The 27949-nt window shown below is 40.5% G+C and overlaps 1 protein-coding gene across 1 annotated transcript in view; it reads left to right on the forward strand.

The window, feature by feature from the left end:
* LOC132827901 (sulfotransferase 2B1-like) overlaps positions 1-24024 on the forward strand; it is a 32937-nt gene extending 8913 nt beyond the window's left edge. Inside the window, exons 3-6 of the mRNA XM_060844686.1 lie at positions 6168-6294; positions 6769-6863; positions 10095-10275; positions 22409-24024. Coding sequence (XP_060700669.1) covers positions 6168-6294; positions 6769-6863; positions 10095-10275; positions 22409-22518 — 513 coding nt within the window. The 3' untranslated portion in view covers positions 22519-24024. The remainder of the gene's footprint in view (positions 1-6167; positions 6295-6768; positions 6864-10094; positions 10276-22408) is intronic.
* The last annotated feature ends 3925 nt before the right edge of the window (positions 24025-27949 follow it).

The following is a 27949-nucleotide window of genomic DNA, read 5'->3' on the forward strand; positions in this document are numbered from 1 at the left end:
TTTTTTAAAAATTTGACCTTTCCGGACCTAACTCCGGAACAGGTATCGGTCTTGAATGCTCCCCTAACAGTTCAAGAAATACTTGACGCAATCAGGCAATTTCAGAATGGTAAGGCACCTGGCCCAGATGGTTTTCAAGCTGAATTCTATAAAGAATTTACAGGAATATTGGCTGGTCCACTTATGGGCGAAAGTAAGGACTGCAGATGCTGACTCCTTCGTCAGGTCCACACCCCCCACCAACCCAACCTCCACTCCCGGCACCTTCCCCTGCAACCACAAGAAATGCAAAACCTGTGCCCACACCTCCTCCCTTACTTCCCTCCGAGTCCCCAAAGGATCCTTTCATATCCGCCACAAATTCACCTGCACCTCCACACACATCATTTACTTCATCCGCTGCACCCGATGTGGCCTCCTCTACATTGGGGAGACAGGCCGCCTACTTGTGGAACTTTTCAGAGAACACCTCTGGGACGCCCGGACCAACCACCCCGTGGCTCAACATTTCAACTCCCCCTCCCACTCCACCAAGGACATGCAGGTCCTTGGACTCCTCCATCGCCAGACCATAGCAACACGATGGCTGGAGGAAGAGCGCCTCATCTTCCGCCTGGGAACCCTCCAACCACAAGGGATGAACTCAGATTTCTCCAGTTTCCTCATTTCCTCTCCCCCCACCTTGTCTCAGTCCCAACCCTCGAACTCAGCACCGCCCTCCTAACCTGCAATCTTCTTCCTGACCTCTCCGCCCCCACCCCCACTCCGGCCTATCACCCTCACTTTATCACCCTCACCTTAACCTCCTTCCACCTATCGCATTTTCAACGCCCGTCCCCCAAATCCCTCCTCCCTACCTTTTATCTTAGCCTGCTTGGCACACCTTCCTCATTCCTGAAGAAGGGCTCATGCCCGAAACGTTGATTCTCCTGCTCCTTGGATGCTGCCTGACCTGCTGCGCTTTTCCAGCAACACATTTTCAGCTCTGGTCCCTTATGGACATGTATAACTACGCATACAGTCAGGGCTGTCTCCCACCTTCGCTGAAAGAGGCAAATATCTCTCATCCTTAAAAAAGGAAAGGACCCAGAAGATTGTGCGTCATACAGACCAATATTCTTGCTAAATGTAGATTTTAAAATCCTCTCTAAAACGTTAGCATTGAGGCTAGAAAGGGTATTGCCACATATTATAAAGGATGATCAGATAGGGTTTATTAAGGGCCGTAGATCATCCAATAATGTCAGAAGGGTTTTGAATGTGATTCAAGCCTGCCATCAGGGAAAGGTTCCAGGAGTAGTAATCTCATTAGACGCAGAAAATGCATTCGACAGGGTTGAATGGTCATATTTGTTTTACTCATTGGAAAGTTTGGCGTTGGAAAGGTGTTTACCAAATGGGTCTCAACATTGTATAGTGATCCCAAAGCAGCTGTGATTACCAATGGATTAGGCTCGGATAGCTTCAGTGTGGATAGGGGCTGCCATCAGGGATGTCCTCTCTCGCCATTGTTATTTACGCTAATAATTGAACCACTAGCAGAAGCTGTACGGGCTGATCCTAATATATCGGCCCCGAGGATTGGTATAGGTAAACATAAAGGGTAATTTTATGCAGATGATGTTCTTCTATTCCTCAGTAATCCTCTGATGTCCGTGCTCGCTTAATCCAAGTTATTAATACATTTAGTGCATTCTCAGGTGATAAAATTAATTTCTCAAAATCAGAGGCTATGCCAATGGGTGGCCTTGCTAGTATATCCCACTTATTGGACGGATCCCACTTCCCCTTTTGGTGGTCCCTGGAGGGTTTCTTATATTTAGGCATTTTTATTACCCCAGTATTTGGTCAGTTATCCAGCGAAGGGGAGACCTTCCAATTTCCTGGTTGGGTAGAATAGCACTAATTAAAATGAATGTCCTGCCCCGTCTCCTATACCCTATGAGAATGCTTCCGGTGACGCTGCCGAGGCTGGCACTACGTAAATTATATGGCTGGTTGGGTTCCTTTAATCTGGAATCATAGACGGCCTCTCATTAAGCTGAAGAAGCTACAGCTTCCACAGGCAAGGGGAGGATTGGATTTCCCAGATTTTAGGAAATATCAGTTAAGTTCCCTATTAAGTTACATAGCTGATTGGTCTTGTCTGACCCGCAATCAATCTGGCTGGACATCAAGGCTTCTCAAGTAAAATGCCCACTTATTAACCTTTTATTTTCAGACAAGAGGAAAATCATTACGGACCACTGTAAAAACCCTATTATACTAAACACAATTAAAGCTTGGAATATAATGCGGCAAAATGAGGGCAACTCTCATAGAACATCCCCCTATGCTCCGATAGTGGGAGCATGGGAATTCCAACCGGGGCTTACAGATGCCACTTTCAAACTCTGGAGATCCAGGGGTATCTCCCGTTTAGGGGATCTGTTTTAAGAAGGGGTCCTGCTGTCTTTTGAACAGCTGCGTCAGAAATTCGGATTACGTAATAGAAACCTCTTTCGATACTTCCAAATTCGTGATTACACATAGAAGAAGACTACGTTATTAGATGGTCTTTACAAATCAGATAGAGAACGTAGAGTGCTATGGCCAATGGGGGTATCTTCCGTCAGTACTATGTATCATTTATTACATGAAGTATCGGGAGATATGGACAATCTGCTTAAAACATGGGATCAGGATTTGGGGCTAGAAATCTCTATCGAAACGTGGAATGACATTTGGGAAAAACACCAGAAGAATCACCATCTGCAACAGAACCCAGGCTATCCAGCTGAAGATACTTCATAGGGCCCATAAAGCACCAGATTGATTGGCAAAATTTAAGGCAGGAGCATCTCCAATGTGTCCCAAATGTAAAATAGAGGTGGGCACTCTTGTACATTGCCTATGGACCTGTCATAAGATCTGTAGATATTGGACTAAAGTAGCAAGTACCCTGACAGAAATTTTAGGAATGAAAATTAAAGTGGACCCTGTATCTCTCCTTTTGGGCTTTTCGAACTTACCCTCCCTGGATATGCACGGGAAGAGATTATTTTCTATTCTCTCTTTCTGTGCAAGGACAAATATTTTGGTAAACTGGGTGGCTGAGGGCCCCCCGGACTTTCAAATTGGCCCAGATTAATCATGGAATGTATCCCCCTTGACTTCCTTACAAATATGGTGCACCGAAAGACCGCATTACTCCATAAAATATGGTAGCCCTTCTTGAATTATATAAATACAGATATTTCAGCTATCCTAACAAAGGGTTTTATTTAATTGAGATGGCGGACCTGGCTGGTGCGGGCCCCTTGGGAGAGGAATCCCGCACGAGTACGGGTTTTGTTACAATGAACATTTTGTATGCTCAGTTCATACATTCCGAGCATGTATCTCACTATCCAATTTCTGTGTTATCCATTTTTTTTTTCTTTTTCTTATTTGAGACTTAATTATACACTCTGGTTAGTTGTAGGTTAGATTAGTAGTTCGTTGAGTTTTGTTTTTTCTCGGTATTTTTCTTTTGTTAAATTTTGGTTATTATTTATTTAAGATTTAATTGTATGTCAATGTTTGTACTTGAGATTTTTTTTATTTTTGTAAACTTGTAAAAATGTTAAATTTCCAATAAAATATCTATTAAAAAAAACCGTGAGTTAAGAAGTCCCCAGGTCCAGGCTCCATCCTAGGGTCTTAAAAGAAGTAGCTAGGGAACGGCACAAAGGAGGGAGGCAGAAAGCAGGGAACCACAGGCCAGTTAGCTTAACAATGGTCATGGAGAAAATGTTAGAATGTACCTTGAACTCATCCAAGTGCCCTGTTATAATCGTGCAAGCCAGCATGACCTTGTCAAAGGGAAATCATGTTTAAATAATTTATTGAAGTTTTTTGAAGAAGTAACTTATGCTGTTGATTAAGGAGAACCAGTGGATGTGTTAGACTTAGATTTCCAGAATGAAAAAGTGTGGCACTGGAAAAGCACAGCCGGTCAGGTAGTATCCAAGGAGCAGGAGAGTAGATGTTCGGATATAAGCCCTTCATCAGGAATGTGCTGAGGGAAGGGGGCTGAGAGATAAATTGGGGGTTGAGCATGGGGCTGGGGGATGTTAGCTAGGAATGCGATTGGTGGATGAAGGTAGGAGGGTAATGGTGATAGGGTGGAGCAGAGGGTGGAGTGGATAGGGGAGAAGCAAGATAGATAGGGCAGTTCAAGAGGATGGTGCCAAGTTCGAGGGTTGGATTTGGAATAAGGTGGGGGGAAGGGAAATGAGGAAACAGGCGAAATCAACATTGATGCCATGTGTTTGGACGGTACTAAGGCAGAAGATGAGGGGTTCTTCATCCAGGCGAGTTATCCAAGTTTGGAGGTAAGTGCTGAAACGTTCGATGTACTCCTGTTCCTTGATGCCTGATAAGCTGGAGGAAAAGTGTTTGTTGAGTGTGTGGATTCTTCTCAGGATGAGGTCCTTTGAAGGTCTGGGAGAGTGCGGCCCTGAGCTGGGGTAGGGCTGATTTCAGGGAGAGTAGGTGGTGGTGCATAGCTGTGAGCGTGGAGTGGAGGACCCAGAGGGTGAACCGTTTCAGGAGGCTTTGGATTTGCTGTAGATACTGGTGTCCTGGTCATGGTCTGTATGTAGTCTGGAATCCATATGGGATAAGTCGGTTGCATAGGCAGGCACTGAGGGAGGAGATGTGGCTGTAGTAGCAGGTCTACTTCAGGACAGAGGAAACAACGGTGGGGGGGGTGCAGGAAACAACAGTGGGGGGGGGGGGGGAGTGCAGTGAGAGAGGATTCCCAGAAGGTACTTGGTAAGGTGCTACATCAAAAGTTCTTGCAAAATGTAAAAGCTTAAGGTGTACAGTAACATATTCGCATGGATAGAAGGTTGCCTTATTAATAGGAAGCAAACAGTAGGGACAAGTGTGTTTTTTGAATGTTAGCAGGATAACATAAGTGATGTCCATAGAAGTCAGTTTTGGGGTCTCAAGTTTTTACATTTGTATAAATGATTTACATGAAAAGACCAATGGTATTGTGGTTAAATTTACTGATGATACAAAGTTAGGAAAGAAAGTTAGTGTGAAAAATGATTCATATTTTCATCCAGGTGTTTCTTAAATAACTTATTCAGCTTTTCTTCTGTCCTGGTCTGCCATCCATAAGTTCCTTGTTTATCTCTCTAGGCTCCGTCTCCACCTATCTGCTTATTGCTCCCCTACCACTTTGGCTCCAGCATAAATACTGAAGGTTTTTCCCAGTTGCTGTCAGTTCTGATGAAGGGTCACCAGACTCTATGTTAACTCTACTTTCTCCCCACAGATGTTCTCGACCTGCTGAGATTCTCCAACAACTTCTGTTTTTGTTTTAGATAGGTGCCTAACGGCCAATGAAGACATGATGGGCCAAAGGGGCTTTTTTCCACACTTTAATATTCTGTTACTGTCTATGAAATGCTGCGAAAATATGCTTGGTAACTTCTCTAGAATTCTATAAAATGGCAACATCATGTACCACCCATTATAGTGATAGCCTCTTGTGATCAGTTTCTGCTTTCTCTTAATGAGGGTTGATATGGCTATTGATGAATGGTGAGCCCTTTGTCCTCCACTAATACTTTGCACTTGAGGTCCACTTGAGATTTGGTTAACGTCAGGAATTGAGAACGGTATTCTGGGAACAGAGTCTAAAAGCTAACTTCACCTAAACCTCTCCCCGTAATCCAATCGTTCAATGGGAGCAAAAAAAAACCCTCTTACAACATGTAGCCCACGAATAGTACTTGAGTGAAATCAGAAATTGCTGGAAAAGACTCAGCACATCTGACTGCATCTGAAGAGAGAAAGTAGAGTTAATGTTTCAGGTCCAGTGACCCTTCTTCAGAACCTGTGTATGTGCAAATGCAGATTGCTGGAGCCATCTCCTGCAGCCATATTTGGCGTTGGAAACATATTGTTTGTGTTTGGGTGTCAGCACACAATCACCAAATCAAGTTCACTTGAAATGGTTCCATTTGACCTCACAAGCTCTCGGTTTCTAGTCTTCCATGAAATCATGGCATAACTATGTCCATTTTAGTGAACACCTCCTACATTGAATTGAATCAAGATACATGCAATGGTCTAAGTGAGATATTTTCTTGAAATTTAATATATTAAGGATACTTTGTGCCTTTTTGTAGGTTGTCTATGTGTCCCGAAATCCAAAGGATGCCCTTGTTTCTTCCTTTCACTATCACGGTATGGCCTCATTTTTGGAGAACCCAGGGACCTTTGAGGAGTTCATTGACAAATTCTTGGAGGGAAAGGGTAATTTTCTTCAGCCATTAATTAATTATCATTTTCAATGAAATGAGAATATATATTTAGTTGAGGAAAGATTTGGTCTTTAAGTTTGACATTTTAACAGCTAATATTGAGAACAAAATTTATGTCAGAGTTATTACAACCAGGAGGCCATTTGGCCAATTGAGTTCACGTCATGTCATATCTATAAATAGAAGTCATGCTATTCCTATATAATGTGCAGTGATGCATGTCTCAGTTTCAACATTGTTTCAATTACAAAAGTCTGTCTTCAACCTTTGACTTCATCTCAAACAGGGTAGCTGGGTGGATTGGTAAACTCAAGTTTGCTATTCACCTGAAACTAGTCTAAAACAGAAATTCTCAAGTGGTTTAAGAGTTTTGACACCAAACTGGTGTTTTGCTTGATGTAGCTAATGATTCTTAATTGTTTTTGTATGTCTAACACTTATTTGTCTGTTTCTTCCCCTCATAAAGTAATGTTTGGTTCCTGGTTTGATCACATTAAGAGTTGGTGGCCAAGAAAGGATCAGGATAACATTTTGTTTCTAACTTATGAAGAACTATTGCAGGTATGTGAACAATTTGTTTTGTTTGTTTATAGTTTTGCCACTGAATTAGACCATTCCATCCATCAATCCTGCTCCAGCAATCGATCGCGGGTGATATATTTCTCAATCCCATTCTCCTGCCTTCTCCCCGTAATCATTGATCCTCTTACTAATCAAGAACCTATCTATCTCTGTCCTAAATAGACTCAATGACTTGGTCTCTACAACCTTCTGTGGCAATAAGTTCTGCAGATTAATGCAGATTTCTTTGGCTGAAGAAATTCCTCCTCATTTTCGTCCTAAAGAGTCATCTCTTCACTCTGAGGCTGCCCATGGTTCCTAGTCACTCCTTCAAGTGGAAAACTTCTCCACGTCTATTCTGTTCAGGCCTCTCAGTATTCTGTGAGTTTTTATCACGTGCCCCTCATCCTTCAAAACTCAACCACTCCTTACATTGACAAGTCCTTTGTTCCCAGGGTCATTCTTGTAAATATTCTCTTGACTCGCTCCCAAGGTCAGCATATCCTTCCTCAGATACAGGGCCCAAAACTCCTCTCCATATTCCAAATGCAGTCTGACCAGAGCCTGCTGCAGCCTCAGCAGTACATCTCTGCTCTTGTATTCTCACCTTGAAAGCTGATGTTGCACTTGCCTTCCTAACTATCAAGTGAACTTGAACGCTAACCTTAACAGATTCCTGAACTAGAATTCCTAGATCTCTTTATGTTTCAGATTTCCGAAGCCTTTCCCCATTTAGAAAATAGTTTATGCCTCTATCTTTCTACCAATGTGCATAACCTCATACTTTCACACAGTGTATTCTATCTGCCACTTCTTTGCCCATTCTCTTGCAAGCTTTTTTGTATTAATATCTAGTTTACTCTCATATTACATCTTCTCTCCCTGGCCCCTTACTGTTTTTTTTTAAGTTATCCTCTGCTGGTTTTTAAAGGCTTCCCAATCCTCTGCCTTCTTATTAATCTCTGCTTTTCCTTTTGCTTTTGTGCTGTCCCTGACTTCCTTTGGTAACCTCTCCTAAGTATGCTTCTTTTCCCTAGGGATAAATTTCTTCTGTGCATCTCAAATTAACTCCAGAAACTTCTGCTATTGCTGCTCCACTGCTAGGCTCCCCTTCCAATCAACTCTGGCCAGATCATTCCTCTCTTTTCTCAATTATAATACTGTTACAGGGCAGAAGTGGGCACTGCAGACGCTGGAGGTTAGAGTCAAGATTGGAGTAGTGCTGGAAAAGCACAGCAGATCAGGCAGCATCTGAGGAGCAGGAACATCAATGTTTCGGGCAAAAGCCTTTCATCTGTTATCCTGCTACATCTGATTCTAGCTTCTCCCTCAAATTGCTGGGTGAATTCCGTCATATTATGGTCACTGCCTCCGAGGAATTTCTTCAGCTTAAGCTCCCTAATCAAGTCTGCTTCATTGCACATTTTTATCCCAAACCTATGAAATAAATACCTAAAGTGTCACAATTATTACAGACAAAAACTGCAGAACTCTGAAAATACACAGTAACATTGAGAATATACAGTGGTTGTTGAAAACATTAAATATTTCACAACAGACTGATTCATTCTTTCTTTCCTGAGCCAAAATGGGAAGATTTCCTGGCAATCCTACTCAGCTGTTATATTTTCCGATGTTCTTCGGAACGTATTTTGATTTTGTTGTTCTCACTAGAACATTCTGCTATTTACACACTTAACGGTGGCAATCTTACTTTGCTGTTTGGGCAATACTGTGAAGGTATCTTCCACTTTTTGCAACACAATATTCTGATGTTTTGCCAATGTCATATTCTGGGTGACTCAAGATACAAATGAGGACTTCTCTATAGATTCTTGATCTTTTACTTGCAGTACTGGTTTCTCTTGTATTCTGTCACTCTTCAGTTGCTTGTCTTATTGCACTCACTCTTTTGAGGAATCCCCGCAGAATGAAAACAGGCCATTTGGCCCAACCCTCCAAAGTGCATATTACCCAGACCTAACCAGACCCTACACCATCCTTGCAACCCAATACAGCCAACATACCTCACTTACATATCCCTGAATACTATGGGTAATTTAGCACCCAGAGGGAAACCCATGCAGACACAGGGAGAATGTGCAAACTCCACACAGACAGGGTGGTCTAAGACTGGAATCGAACCTGGGTCCCTGGTGCAATGAGGCAGTAGTGCTAACCTCTGAGCCACCATGCCACCCTCTTTGTTGTCCTTTCTTGAATTGTTGCACATTGCTGTCAACTTTGTCTTTTGGCCCTACTTTCATTTTCTCTGGCTCTGAATGCTACAAGTAATTGCACGTAGAGTCTCAGAATATCACATTTTATTGCTTTCATGCAGGCTGAGGTGGGGGGAAATAACAACTAAATGTGAACGAACGTTGAGATTTATGGGGATAAATTTATTCACTTTTGTTTGGAATCTAAGGTAATTTGAATTATTATGTCAGTAGGGACATCATATGCACAAGAAAATTGCATTGTATTATTGTAAGGAATATATCCTTAAATTGGATTTTAAAATGAACAAATATTTATCGTTAAAAAGGAACACTGAGTTATAAACAAGTGGGTAATGAGACCTTGAAAGCTGCTACCAAGTACGTATTAGGATGATGTGATGTACATCTGTCATGGTCTAATGATAGAGGGGAGAATTTTACCACCTTACACAGGACACACAAAATTAGTTAAAGCTGTGGCAGTTTGGGTCCTCAGACACTCAGTCCTGCTATCAGGGAATTTTACAGAATAAGTGTAAGTAAATAGACCAGCTTGCTGTCAATATCCGTAACTTTTATTTTGGCCTTACCTGTGGACTGAATGAATGTTCAATCCAATGCAAAGCATAGAATGTGAAAACTATTCTGAAGGTACTTACTTTTTCACTTACCATTTCAAATCCAGTAATGCATTATATAATTTTTTTTTGTTTTTAACTGAAATGATTTACTTGCTGATTTTCTTTTATTTTGCTCATGAATTACCATGAAATATCCTAGATTTTGAATTGAGATCAGCTTGACATTGATTAAAAAAAAAGTTTCAACTATTTACTCTTGAGTCTTGTTTAATTGCTATAAATCCTTTGGATATCTAATAAGCATATTTAATCCACCTCGCTGAATGCATTGGAGCATTGGACAGTTGATAGTAATGCTGATTACAATGTGAAAAGAAAAAAAAAGACCTTTTTCTAATTAATAAAAGGACAAAAACATTTATTTTCAGGATATGCGAAGTGCTTTGTTGAAACTTAAAGAATTCCTGGGAAAGCCACTCAGTGATGATGCCATTGAGAGAATTGTGACCCAAACCAAATTCAACAACATGAAGCAAAACAAAATGTCCAACTACAGCTTTGTGCCAGAGGAACTGATGGATCAAAAGAAAAGCAACTTTTTACGAAAAGGTAACTTGGATAGGATTCTTTTTGTACATCTGAAGACTTATTTAAAACTATGATGCTAGTAGGTTTAATGGTTTCATGGTCTGCTATTTCTGAGTTACTGAGAAATGTCAGACTTTTTATTTCTCATGTTTCAGTTGGTTTACTTTTGATTTTAAAATTGTGCTTTCTCTGCTGCCCTCTGTGTAAATAATGTTGCTCAAGATTGGCTACCTTCAGTTAAGCATGTGTTAGTCTTGGTGCAGTACATGATCGTGCGCTAATTCCTCACTTAACATTTTAGTTGTGTTCTTGAGAAGTGCAACTTTAAATTAAAATGCATTGAGCAAATAAGATTTTCTCATTACGACCAATATCTTTCAGTACAGTGAGTTATGTCCCTGTCTCTGAGACAGATGTTCTGAGTTCATGTCTTCCTTGAGGCCAAGGAAGATTTATTCATTTTATAGCTAAATATGTTGAGTGCAACATATGCAGGAGGGAGTCCTGGTCAGCCCTGTAATGAACAAAAATTGGAGCCTCTGCTGTTAAGAGCTCACGAGAATAATATTTATACTGTGTCTTTATTAAATTGGGTGGCACGGTGGCTCAATGGTTAGCACTGCTGCCTCACAGTGCCAGAGACCCAGGTTCAATTCCCGCCTCAGGCAACAGTCTGTGTGGAGTTGCACATTCTCCCAGTGTCTGCGTACGTTTCCTCCGGGTGCTCTGGTTTCCTCCCACAGTCCAAAGGTGTGCAGGTTAGGTGAATTGGCCATGCTAAATTGCCTGTAGTGTTAGGTGAAGGGGTAAATGTAGGGGAATGGGTCTGGTTGGGTTGCTCTTCAGAGGGTTGGTGTGGACTTGTTGGGCCAAAGGGCCTGTTTCCACACTGTAAGTAATCTAATCTAAGATGCATGTCTGCAGTGAATGCCTCTTGGTAGAGGTCACATGAGGCACTTTAATGCATTATTGCATTTCCATCCAAAAATCCTCCTTTCCTTAGAAACATATTGCATACATTTTCATCTATACTGAGTTACCCGAGTTACTCATTATAGACACAACTGTTTTCTTGCATTAGCAATTTATTTTTAACAGCTTCTGCAAATGCATCGCACAGTCTTTGAATCATGCCAGTCTCTTAGTACAAGTGTGTATTGTCATTAGCTGTTCATCTAGGTAGTATTCCTTCTCCAGAGAATATGGTTCCCTTATCAATTGCTACTCCAGGAACTGTTGTTGAACCATATCCACTGCTGAGATGCTGTGCACCTCTGCAACTGATCTGTAGTCTGTGATTTCACATTGTCACGATTGGTTGTGTACATTAATAGCAAACTTCTCCAGTTTGGCACTTGGGAAAGTGTATCTGGTTGTTCACCTCTGACACAATGATCAAGCTGCCAACTGCCCTGTACATCTCCCAAATTGTCATCTATGTTGACTTTTGTTGAGAACATTGAAGGTTCTGTCCGACCTTCCAGTGCTCAACTCCAGCATTGATTTGGCAATTTTGTTAAAGTGAAATTTTTGTTTTCTGCTTTTTTTGTTAAATTTTTCATTCGTGCTTGTCACTACTTCTGGCTTAATAGCTATTGGAAGAGTAGTTTGGGTGTCGTGTGACATTAGTTTTCGTAGTTGTTTTCCCATGTGAGAATTGCCTTATATACACCTGTGTTCGGTTTGCTCAATTTCTTTGATTCCTTTTTTTGATTTTAACTGCTGTCTCAGCCTTTCCATTTGACATGAAATAGTGTGGAAATGATGCATAGTGTTGAATTTCTCAATCCATTATGAAGTGGCTGAATTTGTCATTCATGAACTGTGGGTCATTGTCATTCTTCACAATGTCTGGAGTGTTATAACAACTAAAGTGTGCTTTCAGGCTTTCTATAATCTCACCAGCTATTGTTGTAGTCAAAATAGTAGTCTATGTTGATGACAAGATAATCAAATCCTGCAAGACTTAAGAGATCTACTCCCAGCTTCATCAGTGTCTGTCTGGAATGTCATGTTTCATCAGCAGTTCTACAGATTAAGTGGGTTGGTATTCAATACAAGCACAGCTATGGCTGGTGTGGTCAAGGAATTGGTTTGGCCAATAGAGCACTTCTCTTGTCTTTCTCAGACCCTTCTCAATTCCTTGGTTATTGCATGATTGCATTTTAACATCTCTCTTAACATCTTATCGGGTGGCACAGTGGCTCAGTGGTTAGCACTGCTGCCTCACAGTGCCAAGGACTCAGGTTTGATTCCTGCCTCGGACGACTGTCTGTGTGGAGTTTGCACATTCTCTTGTATCTGTGTGGATTTCCTCTGGGTGCTCTGGTTTCCTCCCGCAGTCCAAAAAAATGTGCAGATTAGGTGACTTGGCCATGCTAAACTGCCCATAGTATTAGGTGTATTAGTCAGGGTTAAATGTAGGGAAATGAGTCTGGGTGGGTTACTCTCCAGAGGGTTGGTGTGGACTTGTTTCCACACTTTAGGGAACCCAATCGAATCTCTCAACTACTTAGGGAAAATGATTCTCTGTCCTTTGTACAATATGCCATCTTGACCTGTTTTATTTTTGTCCAAAATGTTCACATGACCATCAGAATGAACCTAAAGATTTCAAGCCATCCTTTCATCACTGCTACTTCTTGCCACATCTGGACAGCTGCATCTTGTTGGGTAGTTTGGTTTATTTTAGTACGACTCTGTTAGATTCAAATGTCACTTTTGAGTTGACAAATGACTACAAGAGCACATTGAGCTGCTTCTTCATATTGAAGCTAGAAGATTCCACACTGTCATAACATCCTCGACTTTCTTCATGGGGTGTGCTGCTCTTGAGGGTATGTCAATGATGAACATCTGGTTCCCTTGCTTGTAGGTCACAGCCAGACGATGTCTCCGTAACCAAAGAATATTATTTGCAGAAGCTTTTGGAGCAGATAGTAGTGGCTTGAGAAAATGCTTCCATGGTTTGTGGTCAGACTCAACTGTCACTTTATAAAAACAGACACAATACAAGTAGAAATAGACCATTAGGCCCGTCAAGCCAGCTCTGCCATTCAATAAGATCATGTCTGAATTAAGGCCATGCATTTCACATTAACATACCCCCCTACGCCAATAACACATGATTCTCCCATCTTACAACAATCTATCTATCTTTGTCTTAAAAATATTCAAAGACCTTGCCTCCACTGCCTTCTGAGGTAGAGTATTCCAAAATCAAGCAATTTTCAGAGAAACAAATTTTTTAGCTCGGTATTGAAAAGGTGATCTCTAATTTTAAAACAGTGCCCCTTAGTTCAGGACTGATAAACAAGAGAAAGCATTCTTTCCTGGTCCACTTTGTCAAGACCTTTCAGGATCTAATATACTTCAGTCAAGTCACCTCTCCACTCTTCTAAGCCCCAGTGGAAAAAGCCCCAGCTCTATTCCTGATGAAGGGCGTGTGCCTGAAACGTTGATTCTCCTGCTCCTCGGATGCAGCCTGACCTGCTGTGCTTTTCCAGCACCACTCTAATCTAGAATCTGGTTTCCAGCATCTGCATTCTTGTTTTTTTACCCCAGTGGAAAAAGTCCCTTTCCTCAGAAAACAATTTTCTCATTGCACGTATCAACCAAGAAAACCCCATCTAACTGCTTGTGCATTTAAACCCTTACCTTAAATACAGAGATTGAAAGTCTAAATATTATTTGTGATATGGTCTCACCAATGCATCATATGACTGAAGCATAACATCCTTACTCATGTGTTCAGTTTCTATTGCAATAAAGCATAGCATCCCATTAACCTCCTTATGTGTTGTACTTCCATACTAACTTTTTGTGACTCATGCACTTGAACACATAAATCCCTCTGCAACTCAGAATTACATAGTCAATCTCCATTTAAGTAATACCCTGTATTTTCTGTTCTACCTCCAAAATGAACAACTTCACATTTTCCCATATTATATATAATTTGTCTTTATTGCTTGCAAGTAAGTTGTGGTGAAAATGTTCACCAGCAAAACCAATCAAAATAATTTAGTACAACTTGCAAGGGCAAATAAATAGCCGACAGGCAAGGATGCTTGCTGGCTGAATGAAGCTGGATGGTACTGGCAGCTTTCCGACTCCATGGTTTGAGTAATGTAAATGGTTTGGTATGCCATTTAGCATTTCCACAAATCCAGAGGACAATCCACGCAGACAGTTTCCGATAGTCAGTGATCTTCCCAGAGTGGAAACTATCGTGAAAGACTTCTTTTGCAACGCGAGCACAGCATCAAACAATCTGCATTCACACCCCTGGGTGCAAATGCAACTAATTGTCCCTGTTGAATTAGGGATGTTCCAAGTCCTATCTCACTAAAGTGATACAACAGGAAGACTTCTTCATTTATCGCAGAATATTTCAGCGCTGGAGTTGCTGTCATTAGTTGCTCAATTTGAGTGAATACCATTTCTGTGCCCCCAATTCCACTGCATGTCCTTGGCAGTGAGTTGGTGCAATGGTTCACTCTCAGACAAACTGGGAAAGAATTTTGCAAAGTTCTGCAGTTGATTACTCTAATACATCTTTGCAGTGCTCTTGTATCTGTGGATCACTGCATTACTGTTTTAGCTGTCACCTTTTCGCATTGGGATTAGATCTCTTGCTGTCAGTGTGTGACCTATATACATGAATTTGGGCATTTTTAAACTACAGTTTTTTCTTGTTCAGACTTATCTGGTCAGTTTCAACTATCAATCACACTAGATTTTAATTGCAATTAGCAATGGTTTCTTCTATTGTAGTATCCACAACCATAACTTGCATTCCATCCACTGTAATTTCTACTTTGGAATGATACCCCTCTAGAGCTTTGGAAATGTCAAAAGGCATACAAAACTATCTGCATTATTCGAACAGTAGTGAGAAACCTGCTGCTTTCATCTAGCTTCACTTTGCGCTAACTCTGCTTTGAATCTAGGTTAGTGACTATTGATGGGCTGAAAATGTGTTGCTGGTCAAAGCACAGCAGGTCAGGCAGCATCCAAGGAACAGGAAATTCGACGTTTCGGGCCAGAACCCTTCATCCTGATGAAGGGCTCTGGCCCGAAACGTCGAATTTCTTGTTCCTTGGATGCTGCCTGACCTGCTGTGCTTTGACCAGCAACACATTTTCAGCTCTGATCTCCAGCATCTGCAGACCTCACTTTTTACTAGTGACTATTGATGCCAAATCCTTTTGATTGGAGTAGTGAGATCTCTTCAGAGTTTTTCTTGGATCAGCACATACTCCCAGCTTTCCAGGTTGTTCCATTGAAGACATCGTAACCCTGTAAACACATTCTTGTATTCGTTTGGGATCTGTTCCTGCATTAGAAACCCACAGTCACTGCGATCTAGAAGATCAAGGGCAGCAGGTACGTAAGAATGCCTCCAACTGCAAGTAATTAAGTAATGAATCATCCTGTTAGGATCCCAGCTGATGTTGTTACTGGACAATTCAGATTCCCGACTGAAATCTGACTTGATGGATCATTTTTGTTTTTGCTTTTAACAAGGTGATCTCTCACTGAAGCATAAGCCCACAATATTGCGGTTTAGGTCCATCAATAAAGCAAGTTTGTCATTGCAAAATAAAGGAAGATAAAATTGAATCAACCAACTATTTATCTATAACACAAATTTGAAGAATTAGAAACATCCAGTTGGACACAATACCATTAACGCACACTTACAGATCCTGAGAGTACGCCTTTACAGGATATACACCAAAGAGAATCTCCTTTATCACCTCTTACAGGGTTAATTTAATTGTGACTTTAGATCCTGGAGAATCCAATTGTCTCTGTTTGGAATCTTAAAACACCAAAACGTAAACTTTATCAGTTTCAAATAAGCCCTTCAAGATTTTAGTCAAACACTTCTTGCCTGGAACTATTTATTTACTCTGAAGTAAACTATTTGTAACAAATCTAAACTATCTCTTCTCTATTTCTCTGGAGTAACTACTTTACACACCCAGCTTCAGCTGACAGCCATGCAGAACTGCCCCAAACTAAAATTGAAAGGTTTCTTATCACCGTATGGGTAGTACTGCCTAGGCTTAAAGTTCAGAACCTTCCATCAGAAAAACTAATATACTTCATGGTGTACTTTGAGTGCTCATAAACTTCACACAGTAAACAACAAACAATTAATTCTTGGAAGCTTTCCCTTGCAAACATTTTAAAAGAAGTCACTATGGCATAAATACTTACAAGTTAATCATTAAACCTCTTCAGATAGACCAAACACTCCATATATCACCAATTCAAAAACTAAAACTCAGAAGTAACTATTTAAGTATATTGCATTTCATCTCCAACCCAGAAAGAAGACCTATCTTCAAAACGCATTGTCATTACTCATCAAATTAAAAACCTTTGAAGTAACTAAGTTCTTGTCCTGAATTTTTTTAAAGAAATCAAAAAAATTTTGGGCACTATAAATAATGGCTTCTTCCACCCTGTTGTTTATTACAAAATGGCATAGAACGAGCAGTTGAAAGTTTTTGTTGACTCGTGATCAGTCTCTTTGAAAAATAGCTGACATGCTGTTCAATCCTCATCTTACTTTGCAGTAAAACTGCCCCACGCTGTCGCATCAACAGCTAGTTTGAATGACTTCTCCCGGTGAAGCACAGCTAAAATCAGTGTGATTGTCACCCCAGCTTTCAGAATTTCAAAGGCACATTGACACTTTAGCTACCCTTCACACGGTATGCCTCTTTTGATCAACTCTATTAAAAATGCAAAGACAGTGTTCAAATTCAAAACAAACTTGACATAAAATCCTCTCATGCTAACACAACACAAATTTCGCGTTTTGTCCTAGGCAAAGAAAAATCCAAAATAGCCCATAATTTTACTTCTCTAGAAGTTAATTGGCCTTGTCCCAGTGTGGAACAGAGAACTCATATTTGCCTTGTCAAATTCACTTATTTTTATTTGCTTGTGGGATGTGAGTACTGCTGGCTGGCCAGCAGTTATTGCCCATTCCTAGGTGCTATTCAGGTGGTGGTGAGCTGCCTTCTTAAACTGTTAAGTCCCAAGTGCTGTAGGTTGACCCAAAATACCCAAAGGACGAGAATTCCAGGACTGGATGTAGGTTTGCTCGCTGAGCTGGAAGATTTGTTTCCAGATTTTTCGTCACCATTCTAGGTAACATCATCAGTGAGCCTCTGAATGAAGCACTGGTGGTGTAGCCCGCTTTCTATTTATATGTTTGAGCTTCCTAGGGTTTGTGATGTCATTTCCTATGGTGGTGTCATTTCCTGTTGTTTTTCTCAGTTTGGTAAATGGGATCCAATATACCAACACATTGACATGGATCCCATTCACCATCCCATGAGAGAAGAAAAACAGGAAATAACATCACCATAGGAAATGATGTCACTACAGGAAATGGCGTCACTAACCAAAGGAAACCCAAACATATAAATAGAAAGCAGGCTGTACCACCAGTGCTTCATTCGGAGGATCACTGAAAATGTTACCTAGTATGATGACGAAATGTCTGAAAACTAACTTTCCAGCTCAGCGACTAAACCTACATCCAGAACCTCAACCTGAGCTACAAATCTTCTCAAAACTTGCTAATTCCAGGATTTTCACTCAACAAAAGTGAAAGAACGGTGATATATTTTCAAGTCAGGATGGTGAGTGGCTTTGAGGGGAACTTGCATGGGGTGGTATTCCCACATATCAGCTGCCCTTCTCCTTGTATATGGAAGTGGTTGTGGGTTTAGAAGGTAGTATGTAAAAGTCTGTGGTGAATTTCTGCAGTGTGTCTTTAAGGTAGTACACACTGCTGCTACTATGTGTTGGTAGTGGGTGCTTGTGGCTGTGGTGCCATCAGCAACGCTATCAAACAGCACCTGCTGAGTGACACCTAGTTCTCCCTCCTGGCCTCACTACAATAGTTTTGTCCTGGGTGGTGTCAAGATTTTTGAGTGTTATTGGAGCTGCAATCATGCAGGCTGGTGGGGGTTTTCCATTTCACTCCCGAAGTGGTAACCCCCAAGGACATTGACAGTGCGGATTTCAGTGGTAATACCATTGAATGTCAAGGGGCAGTGGTTAGATTATCTCTTATCGTTAATGGTCATAGACTGGCAATTGTGTGGCACGAATGTTACTGGGTACCTGTCAGCCCAAGTCTAGTTATTGTCCGGATCTTGTTGCATTTGAACTTGGACAACTTCAGAATCTGAGGTCTCTCAAATTCTTGGAGAAATTTGTCCAATAGGTTAGAGATCACAAAACACAGCTCGAAGTGAAATTGACAAACAGTTTATTGCAAGTGATATCACTGGAGGAGAAAACAGGCTAGCTGACACAGAACTGACAGTCTGCGCAGAATTTGATTTCACCTCCCAGAGCTGAGGATGAGACCAGTTTTGTAGTAATGCTGCACAATGACATTGTATTTTCCAATTTCTTAATCAATGTTTCTGAAAATGGAGTTAAAAATCACACAACACCAGGTTGTAGTCCAACAGGTTTAATTGGAAGCACACTAGCTTTCAGAGCGACGCTCCTTCATCAGGTGATTGTGGAGGGCTTGATCGTAACACAGAATTTATAGCAAAAATTTGCAGTGTGATGTAACTGAAATTATACATTGAAAAATTGATTGTCTATTAAGCCTTTCATTTCCAAATCTGAAAATGGAGTAATTTAGTTGCAAGGATGCTAATTGGAAAACCGTTTATCAGATGAATGTCCTAATCCTTCACACAATGCAACATCCTGATAGTATCATGGTTCCATTCATCTTCACAGATAGGTGTTAAAGTCTTTTCTGCAGTGGTGAGGTGCCTCGATTGTCCTGAGGTGTCTATCTGTCTACCCCACTCTTTGTGTGGCTTTGCTGCTGCTGGATCGTGAATCTGCCCTGACGGCTTTAAGATCTCTGTCATGTCCATGGGAGTTTGAAGGCGTATTCCAATGTCTGCATATCGTCTGACCCAGTTTGTGAGCTGCTCAGGAATTCTGGGTGTGCTGGTACAATTTGGCCAATTTGATTTTGTGGGTCTATCGTGGGTGAGCAAATCTTTTCCCACATAAATGGTGAATGTTGTGCAGTCATTCCCATTTTTGACCTAATGATGGAGGAAATGTCATTAATGATGCAGCTAAGTATGTTTCATCTTAGAACACTACACTGATGAAGTCCAGGTTATAGTCCAACAGGTTTAATTAGAAGCACACTAACTTTCGGAGCGACGCTCCTTCATCAGGTGATAGACTATCACCTGATGAAGGAGCGTCGCTCCGAAAGCTAGTGTGCTTCCAATTAAACCTGTTGGACTATAACCTGGTGTTGTGTGATTTTTAACTTTGTACACCCCAGTCCAACACCAACATCTCCAAATCCTGACGAACTCCTGCAGGGATGTCCTGTAGCTGAGATGATTGACCACCAACAACAACCATCTGCCTAAGTGCTAGGCATGACTCCAACCAGCGGAGAGTTGGCCTTCTCTTGCCCGTTGACTCTCCAGTTTTTCTAGAGCTCCTCCATGCCACACGTGGTTGAATGTGACCTTGATGTCAAGGGCTGTCAAACTTACCTCCCCTCTGGAACTCAGCTCTTTTGTCCATGTTGTCCTTGAACCAAGGTTGTAGTGAGGTCAGGAGGTGAGAATTAAGTGTCACTGAGCAGGTGCTTTACTGTTGATCAAGAATTGGCTGATGGTGTAAGTCAATCATTTGCTGTGGTTCTGGGACCACATATTGGCTAGACCAGGTAAGAATGGTAGTTTCTCTCCCTGAAGGACATTCGTGAACCAGATGGTTTTTCCAACAATCACTGATGGATTCTTGGTCATGAGTTTGGTGCTTTATCAAATTTATAACCAAATTGATTTTTTGTGGTTGATCAAATAGTTCAGTCAAATGGGTACACAAAGTCTATTAAGATCCTGCTAAGTAATTGTTTTCTGAACCTGGTAGAGGAATTTAAAACATAGGTTTATTTGAAGTTTGTGGTTCTCCCACTACCTGACATGTTTGACACATTTGACTATAGTTGAGAGTGTGGTGCTGGAAAAGCACAGCAGGTCAGGCAGCATCTGAGGAGCAGGAAAATCGATGTTTCAGGCATAACCCTTCATCAGGAATCCTGATGAAGGACTTATGCCTGAAATATTGATTCTCCTGCTCCTTGGATGCAGCCTGACCTGCTGTGCTTTTCCAGCACCACACTCTTGACTCTGATCTCCAGCATCTGCAGACCCCACTTTTTCCACATCTAACTACAACCTTATGTAAATTTGGCAATGAAAATGCTTAAAGTCTTAGATTAAAATATTAAGTCACCTGCCATTTGAATTTCATGAGTAACTTCTAATGGATCATTATGATAGTCAGATAGAACTAGCAGCTGATGGACCACTGTCCATAAATCATCAGTTGTTATTTCAGGTGGTCTCCATTTCCGAATAAATACTTTAAATGATAACATTAGGTATTTCTTCTGATTCAAAGTAATCTGTTTAGGTAACTCTTTCAATTCCAAATCCATTTGTAAAGAAAACAGGTTAAATATATCCTCCTCATTCTCTTCATTCTCATTTTTAGTTACATTTTCACCTTGTATCCCATAACAATTTAGAAATTGGACTCATTTTCTTCCTGTCTAATTCTACGGGCCAACGGTGTCAGTGTCACAACAGTGTCAGAAAACAATCCAGGATGTTCCTTTTTGTAAGATTTTAGTTTCTTTTACTTCCACTGCTTGTTTTACTATCTTGGTGTTGCCAATATTTTAAAATCTGCAATATTAGTTCCCAAAATAAAGTCAATTCCTTCAACAGGAATTTGTTTCATTATGACATATCCATTTACTACATTACTTTTTAGTTCAACTATGTATAATGGAACTGTTTTGTAATCTCCATGTATACCCACAGTTAATATTTTCCCTTTGTTAATCCCTCTGGAAGACAAAATAATATCATTAGCCAACATCAGTGACTGACCTGCTCCAGTATCACTCAATATCTTTATTGGCTTTTCTCCTTCACTCAAAGCATAAGCAAATACCTTTCCTTTTGCGATACAATGAATCTCCAGATTTTTTTGGTGGATATTCAAAAAATAATGTGACTGTTGGAAGCCATTTCTCCTTCCTTAATATATTCTCAGGACCATGTTTTCTTTGTACTACAGTTGATTCTGATTTAACACCTTAGTTCTGTCCTTGTGTTATAAGGAAATTGTGCAAAGCTGCACCTTTTAAATTAAGAGGGCTGGAATCATGTTACAGCCAATACAGGTCAGGAAAGTTCACGTCCTACCAATAATGTCTAAGACTTCAACGCAATTGACGAGTTATTGGAAGAAATATGCGTTATAGCAGAACTGACTGTACTGCTACAGTTTTAGTGCCTATTTCTGTTTCGTTACATTTCAGTGTAAACAAAAATCCATTCATTCTTGGGGTCCTTATTTCTCAAATTATTTTAAAAGAAGTTACAATGGTCACAGAAATAATTACAAATGAATGATTTAATGTATGACTCCACATAGAAATACCATATGCTACTGGTTCGATATTCAAAAATATGAACTCAAAAATAAATGGCATTAAAACATATGTAAATCAGACACTATGCGTCATAATTCTGACTTGCAAATATATCGTTCCTTCATTGTCACTGGATCAAAATCCTGGACCTCCCCAACAGCATTGTTACATTGGTACCCGCACCGAACGGACTGTAGCAGTTGAAGGCAGCTCACTACAACCTTCTCCAGGACAACTTGAAATTGGTAGTAAATGCAACACAGTTGGACATGAAATGACAATGTTAAGCCAAGGCTCACTTTGCCATCTCAGCTGGAGGTCCTGATGGTCTCAATGAGAAAAAGTTATTTTCCTTGGTGTCTTGGCCCATTTTCATGCTTTGCCAAACATCTCTATTTTATAAGAAATTGTTAATTATCACAATATTATTAACGGAAGCTTGTGGAATACAAATTGGATTTTATACTTCCTGCATTACATCAGTGATTACACTTGCATCCGATTAAGTATTGTTAAATGTTCTGGGATATCCAGAGGTTCTGACAGTGTATAAATGCAATCTCCTTTTTGTTTGAAAGGAAAGTGTTGTAAATGGAATTCATTTTGTTACAGGCATCGCTGGAGACTGGAAGACCCATTTCACCACAGCGCAGACTGAACATTTTAATTCCGTGTACACCCAAGAAATGAAAGGAATAAACTTCCCATTTTACAAAGACTGAAGATGTAAGAATTGAAGTTTAGAAGTGTAAGCTACTTAACTTTCAATATCAATGCTTCTAAAACATAATTCTGTTTAACTTGGTGTATTTTCTAATCCTGCCTAATATTAGTGTAAGACTCCCTGTGCTGATGAGAGACGGGGAGAAAGTGAGGACTACAGATGCTGGAGATCAGAGTTAAAGAGTATGGTGCTGGAAAAGCACAGCCAATGAAGAGTGTATGCTTGAAGCATTGACTCTGCTGCTCCTCAGATGCTGGTTGACCGGCTGTGCTTTTCCAGCACCGCATTCTTCAACTGAGATATGTGCCAACTAAACCTTGTATGGGTGATTTGGAGGTGCCAGTGTTGGACTGAGGTGGACAAAGTTAAAAATCACACAATACCAGGTCTAGTCCAAACAGGGTTATTTGGAAGCACTAGCTTTCCAGGCACTGCCTCTTCATCAGGTGGTTGTGGATCATGACCATACGACACAAAATTTATAACAAAAGGGTTACAGTGCCATGGAATTGTAATGATATATTAAACAACTTTAGTGTGATTTTGAGGCATTGAATACCTCGGAAGCTAGTACTTCCAAATAAACCTGTTGGATTATAACATGGTGTGAGAGATTTTTAACTTTGTGTAGGTGAAGCACACTGGTAGAATACCTGTTAAGGCTGCAAATACATGTAACACCATTTTATTGTGTTTAGTGATCATATCAATAGAACTAACTAAATATTAATCTCAAATAAAAATTAATCCAATCCAGTAATCACTAACATAATTACTCTTTATTTTAACCTATTTTTAAGTAATTTCAGCATCTAAATTTTACTGTTTTATCTAAAATGTTACTTCTACAATTGAAAATAAGAAACATAAAGTATCACTTCTTTTACATTACCAGCAGATAATATAGATCCCATGTTAATAATTTGTAAATGCGAATTAGCATCAGCGCAACTGGCGAGTTCACACATTTGTAGAACGTGAGCCTTCCTGACCTGTATTGGCTATGAGGCAATTCCAGCCCCATTAGTTTAAATGGCACAGCTATTGCACGATTTCCTTATAACACGGCATTGCACAAGAATGGAACTATCACATTATATCAGAACCGACGACTATAGTAGAGAGAGAATATCGTCCTTAGAATATACTAAGGAGGGAGAAATGGCTTTAGACATCCACATTATTTTTCAAATTGTCTATAGTTTGCAATTAAGCTAATTACAAGCATCTTAATAGAGTGAAAGTATTTGCTATAATTAGATATTTTAAAAATGCAATTGTTGAGCATTCCTTTGATTTAACGAGTATATGGGTGGCATAGCATAGTGGGCTGGAAACTGCACTATATCTTGCATCACGTCAATATTTACATACATTTGGCAGCACTGTGTAGGCCTGAGGCATGCAGCCACTAATGTTTACCATTTTGCAGATTTCTATGTTATTTTATTTTGCTGTTAAGCGGACATGCAGATATACAAAATAAAAAATCGAACTTTTAAAAGTCAAAGTATAAATCAATTATGCAATTACTAGTAATCAGTACTGATATTATTAACTGTGGTCTGTTGTGTATCCAATTTGCCAGCTCCCCCTGGATTCCATGCAATCTAACCTTCCAGAGCAGCCTATCATGTGGAACATTATCTAAGGCCTTACTGAAATCCATATAGATTACATCTACCGCCTGCCCTTGTCAACCTTCCTGGTCACTTCATCAAAGAACTCTAACAAATTTGTGAAACATGAACTCCCACTCTCAAAGCCATGCTGACTACTCCTAATCAAATCCTGCTTTTCCAAATGCATGTCTATCTTGTCCCTTAGAGTCTTCTTAAGTAACTTACCACCACAGATGTAAAACTTACCGGTCTATAGTTCCCAGGCTTTTCTTTGCCGCCATTCTTGAATAATGGCACTACATTCACTATCCTCCAGTCTTCTGGGACCTCACCTGTGGCTAATGATGATGCAAAAATATCAGCTATGGCCCCTGCAATTTCATCTCTAGCCTCTTCAGTATTCTTGGCAAAACTCTGGTCAGGACCTGGAGATTTATCCACCTTCATACATTCGAATACATTCACCACCTCCTCTACAGTGATATGGACTGTCCTTAAGATACCATCAGTAACTTCCCCAAGCTCCCAAGTCTTCATGTCTTTTTCCATGGTAAACACAGGAGAAATGTCCACTAGGAGAACCTCACCCATCTTGTGTGGTTCTACACATTCATGTCCACTTTGTTCTGTGAGGGGCCCTATTTTCTCTCTACTTATTCTTTTTCCTTTAATATTCTCAAAGTACCTCATTGAATTCATCCTAATCTCCTGGGCCAGCACTACCTTGTGCCCCGTTTTCACTCTCCCCTCCTTCCACCACCTCTATCTCGCCTAAAGCCATTTTTCTGTAATGGCTATAATATTCCAGTCCCATATGCCTATCCATGCCCTGAGTTCATCAGCCTTACCTGTCAGCCCTCTTGTATTGAAATAAATGCAAATTACTTACTCCCTGTCATGTTCCAGCCTGACCTATCTCTCAACTTCCTAATTCTGATTGCTGTATCTCCTTCGAGCCTTGTACTTGCCTTCCTGCTGACCCTAACCCTTCTTTTACTTTATTCATTGTATATTATTGTTTAAACAAAACACATCCTGTGGTATTAAGTCACTTATTCCTACCATGTCCAGAATAATACTCTGAACTTCATTGAGATGCCAAAGGAGATTCACAGTCTACAATCCTGCGTTTTTAAAAAATTAATTCATGGGATGTGGGTGTTGCTAGCCTACATGTATTTATTGCCCATCCCTAATTGCTCAGAGGGCAGTTTAGAGTCACCCAGATTGCTGGGGGTCTGGAGTCACATGTAGGCCAGACCAGGAAAGGATGGTAGTTTCCTTCTCTGAAGGACATTAATGAACCAGATGGAGTTTTCTGACAATCAACAATGGATTCATGGTCATCGTTAGACTCTTAATGATTGTGATGATACAGCCTTCTCCAGTTTACTTCATATGGCCAGAAAATATGGCCCTAACATTGCTCGTCTCAACTCACCTGGTTCACTTTAGTCAATGGGCATTTCCTATAACAAAGCAAAAGAGGTAATTAAAATAAAAAGGAGACATTTAATCTCATGCTGAAAGCTTGTACAATGTCAGATTCAAGTTACCATGAAATATCCCATGATCAGGTTGGACTTTGACTTTGTGGGATCGTGTTCAAATAACGATGACAACTGATGAGTGGCAAAAATAGCATCTTTTATTCAGCAACCACAAGTGCACAGATTCAACGGAATCCTGAAATATAGTTCTTACAAGAGCCCCTTTATACACAGTTCTTACATGTATTAAAATTCCATTACTATGGAGCTGCGTTTTTTAATCTATAGTACACAAAGTTTTGAGGGGCTTCTGTTGTTGTGGTTCTGCTCGCCGAGCTGGAAGTTTTTGCTGCAAACGTTTCGTTCCCTGGCTAGGGAATCCATCAACAGACACATCGACCTGGACCCCACATACAAATCACTGCAGCTAAAACTGACACCCGGAAGCGGCAAGAACAAACCAATATAAATACCGGAAGAAACATCAAAGCAGCGCTTCACACGAGGCTCCAACAGCACTGATGATGTTCCCTAGCCAGGGAACGAAACGTTTGCAGTAAAAACTTCCAGCTCGGCGAGCAGAACCACAACAACGGACACCCGAGCTACAAATCTTCAACCAGACTTTAGGGGCTTCTGTGCTGGAGGACGGGAGATGAGTTAAAACATGCCAACTGCTCCTTCTGATGGGATTAACAGTCTGTCTGGTCTGCTCGCATAATTAAGAGGTGTCCGTCCTTTTGACTTTTAAATTAGTAAATGTTAGTAAAAATATCAGGCCTGTATGCTCTAAATAAGTTAGAAATTGTACCTATACTTAATAAAAGAATAAAGGATATTAAAGTTAAAGATGGCAGCTGGGTTGTGAGATTTGTTTACTATTTGCTGGTGAGAGTTTCATTCCATTCATACAGTTTCATGGAAGTGCTGTTTTGTCCATGAAGGGGATAGTGGATCTGATAAAAGGTATTCAACAAGTACATACTAACTGGGGAAACTGTTTGATGTTTCAGGTCCTAGAGACGGTTGGCAAGGGCTAATTTAATATTATAATGTTTTGTGGAGACTTGATGGTGTTATTTGCGATATTGACACCGACTCAGAGGTAGCTCGGTGTGAAAATGCAGTAATGAGTTTGAAAGGGTTGTCTTGATGAGAAAGGGTTGTTTTAAATTTGGGCTCTCTTAATGTAGTAAAATATAATACAGAACCGTGGTTTTATGAATGAATGAAACCGTATTATAGTAGGGAGTTATGAACGAAATGGGAACGTGGTGTTCGCTTGTGAGTGGCTTAGTAAAGGTCTATCATTTGTAAGACATAAAGCACTTTAAGTGGGAAATATAAAGCACTTGTGAGTGGGTTAGTGAAGGGACCAAGAATACAGTATCACACACCATAGCACTTAAAGTTAAATTTGTAGAACAGGAATCTTTAACAAAGTGTAGTAGAGCAGTGTATACACTTATTCATCAGGGAAATATACGAATGAACAATACCTCCCACATGTTGGACTTCTGATTAACAGCTCTATTCTTAGTTTTTCTGATTGACTCAGCACTTCAATTGAGAACAACCAGTTTAGCTTGGGTATATATAATCCCAACGTACAAGTTGATAACAGTATCCAAATAAAGCTGCTTTTTTCTTCACTTGTGGGACATCGACATTGGTGGCTGGTGAGCATTTATTTCCTGTCCCTAATTGCCCTTGAGAAGGTGGTATTGAGTTGCCTTAAACCGATGCAGTCCACATGGGCTGACCCACAATGTCCTTAGGGGTGGAATTCCAGGATTTTGACCCGGTAACAGTGAAGGAACAGCGATATATTTCCAAGTCAAGTTGGTGAATGACTTTGAGGGGAACTTGTGGTGTTCCTGCAGGAACGTGTCCTTCTAGATGAAAATGAATGTGGTTTAGAAGGTGCTGTCTAAGGATCTTTGAGTTTCTGCAATGCATTTTGTAGATAGTACACACTGCTGCTAGTAAGTGTTGGTGGGGGAGGGAGTGGATGCTTGTGCATGTGGTGCCAAACAAGTGGGCGGCTTTGTCCTGGATGGTGTCAAACTTCAGTTGTTAGAACTGCATTCATCCAGGCTAATGGGAAGTGTGCCATCCCCTTTCTGACTTGTGCCTTGGAGACGGTGGACAGGCTTTGGCAAGTCAGAAAGTGAGTAACTTGCTGCAGTATTCCTAGCTTCTGACCTACTTTTGTAGCCACTGCGTTTGTGATGAGCCCAGCTGAGTTTCTGGTCAGTGATACTCCCAGGATGTTGATAGTGTGGATTCAGTGATGGTAACCCCTTTGAATATCAAG

The sequence above is a fragment of the Hemiscyllium ocellatum genome, chromosome 25 (assembly GCF_020745735.1).
Source record: "Hemiscyllium ocellatum isolate sHemOce1 chromosome 25, sHemOce1.pat.X.cur, whole genome shotgun sequence".
NCBI lineage: Eukaryota > Metazoa > Chordata > Chondrichthyes > Orectolobiformes > Hemiscylliidae > Hemiscyllium > Hemiscyllium ocellatum.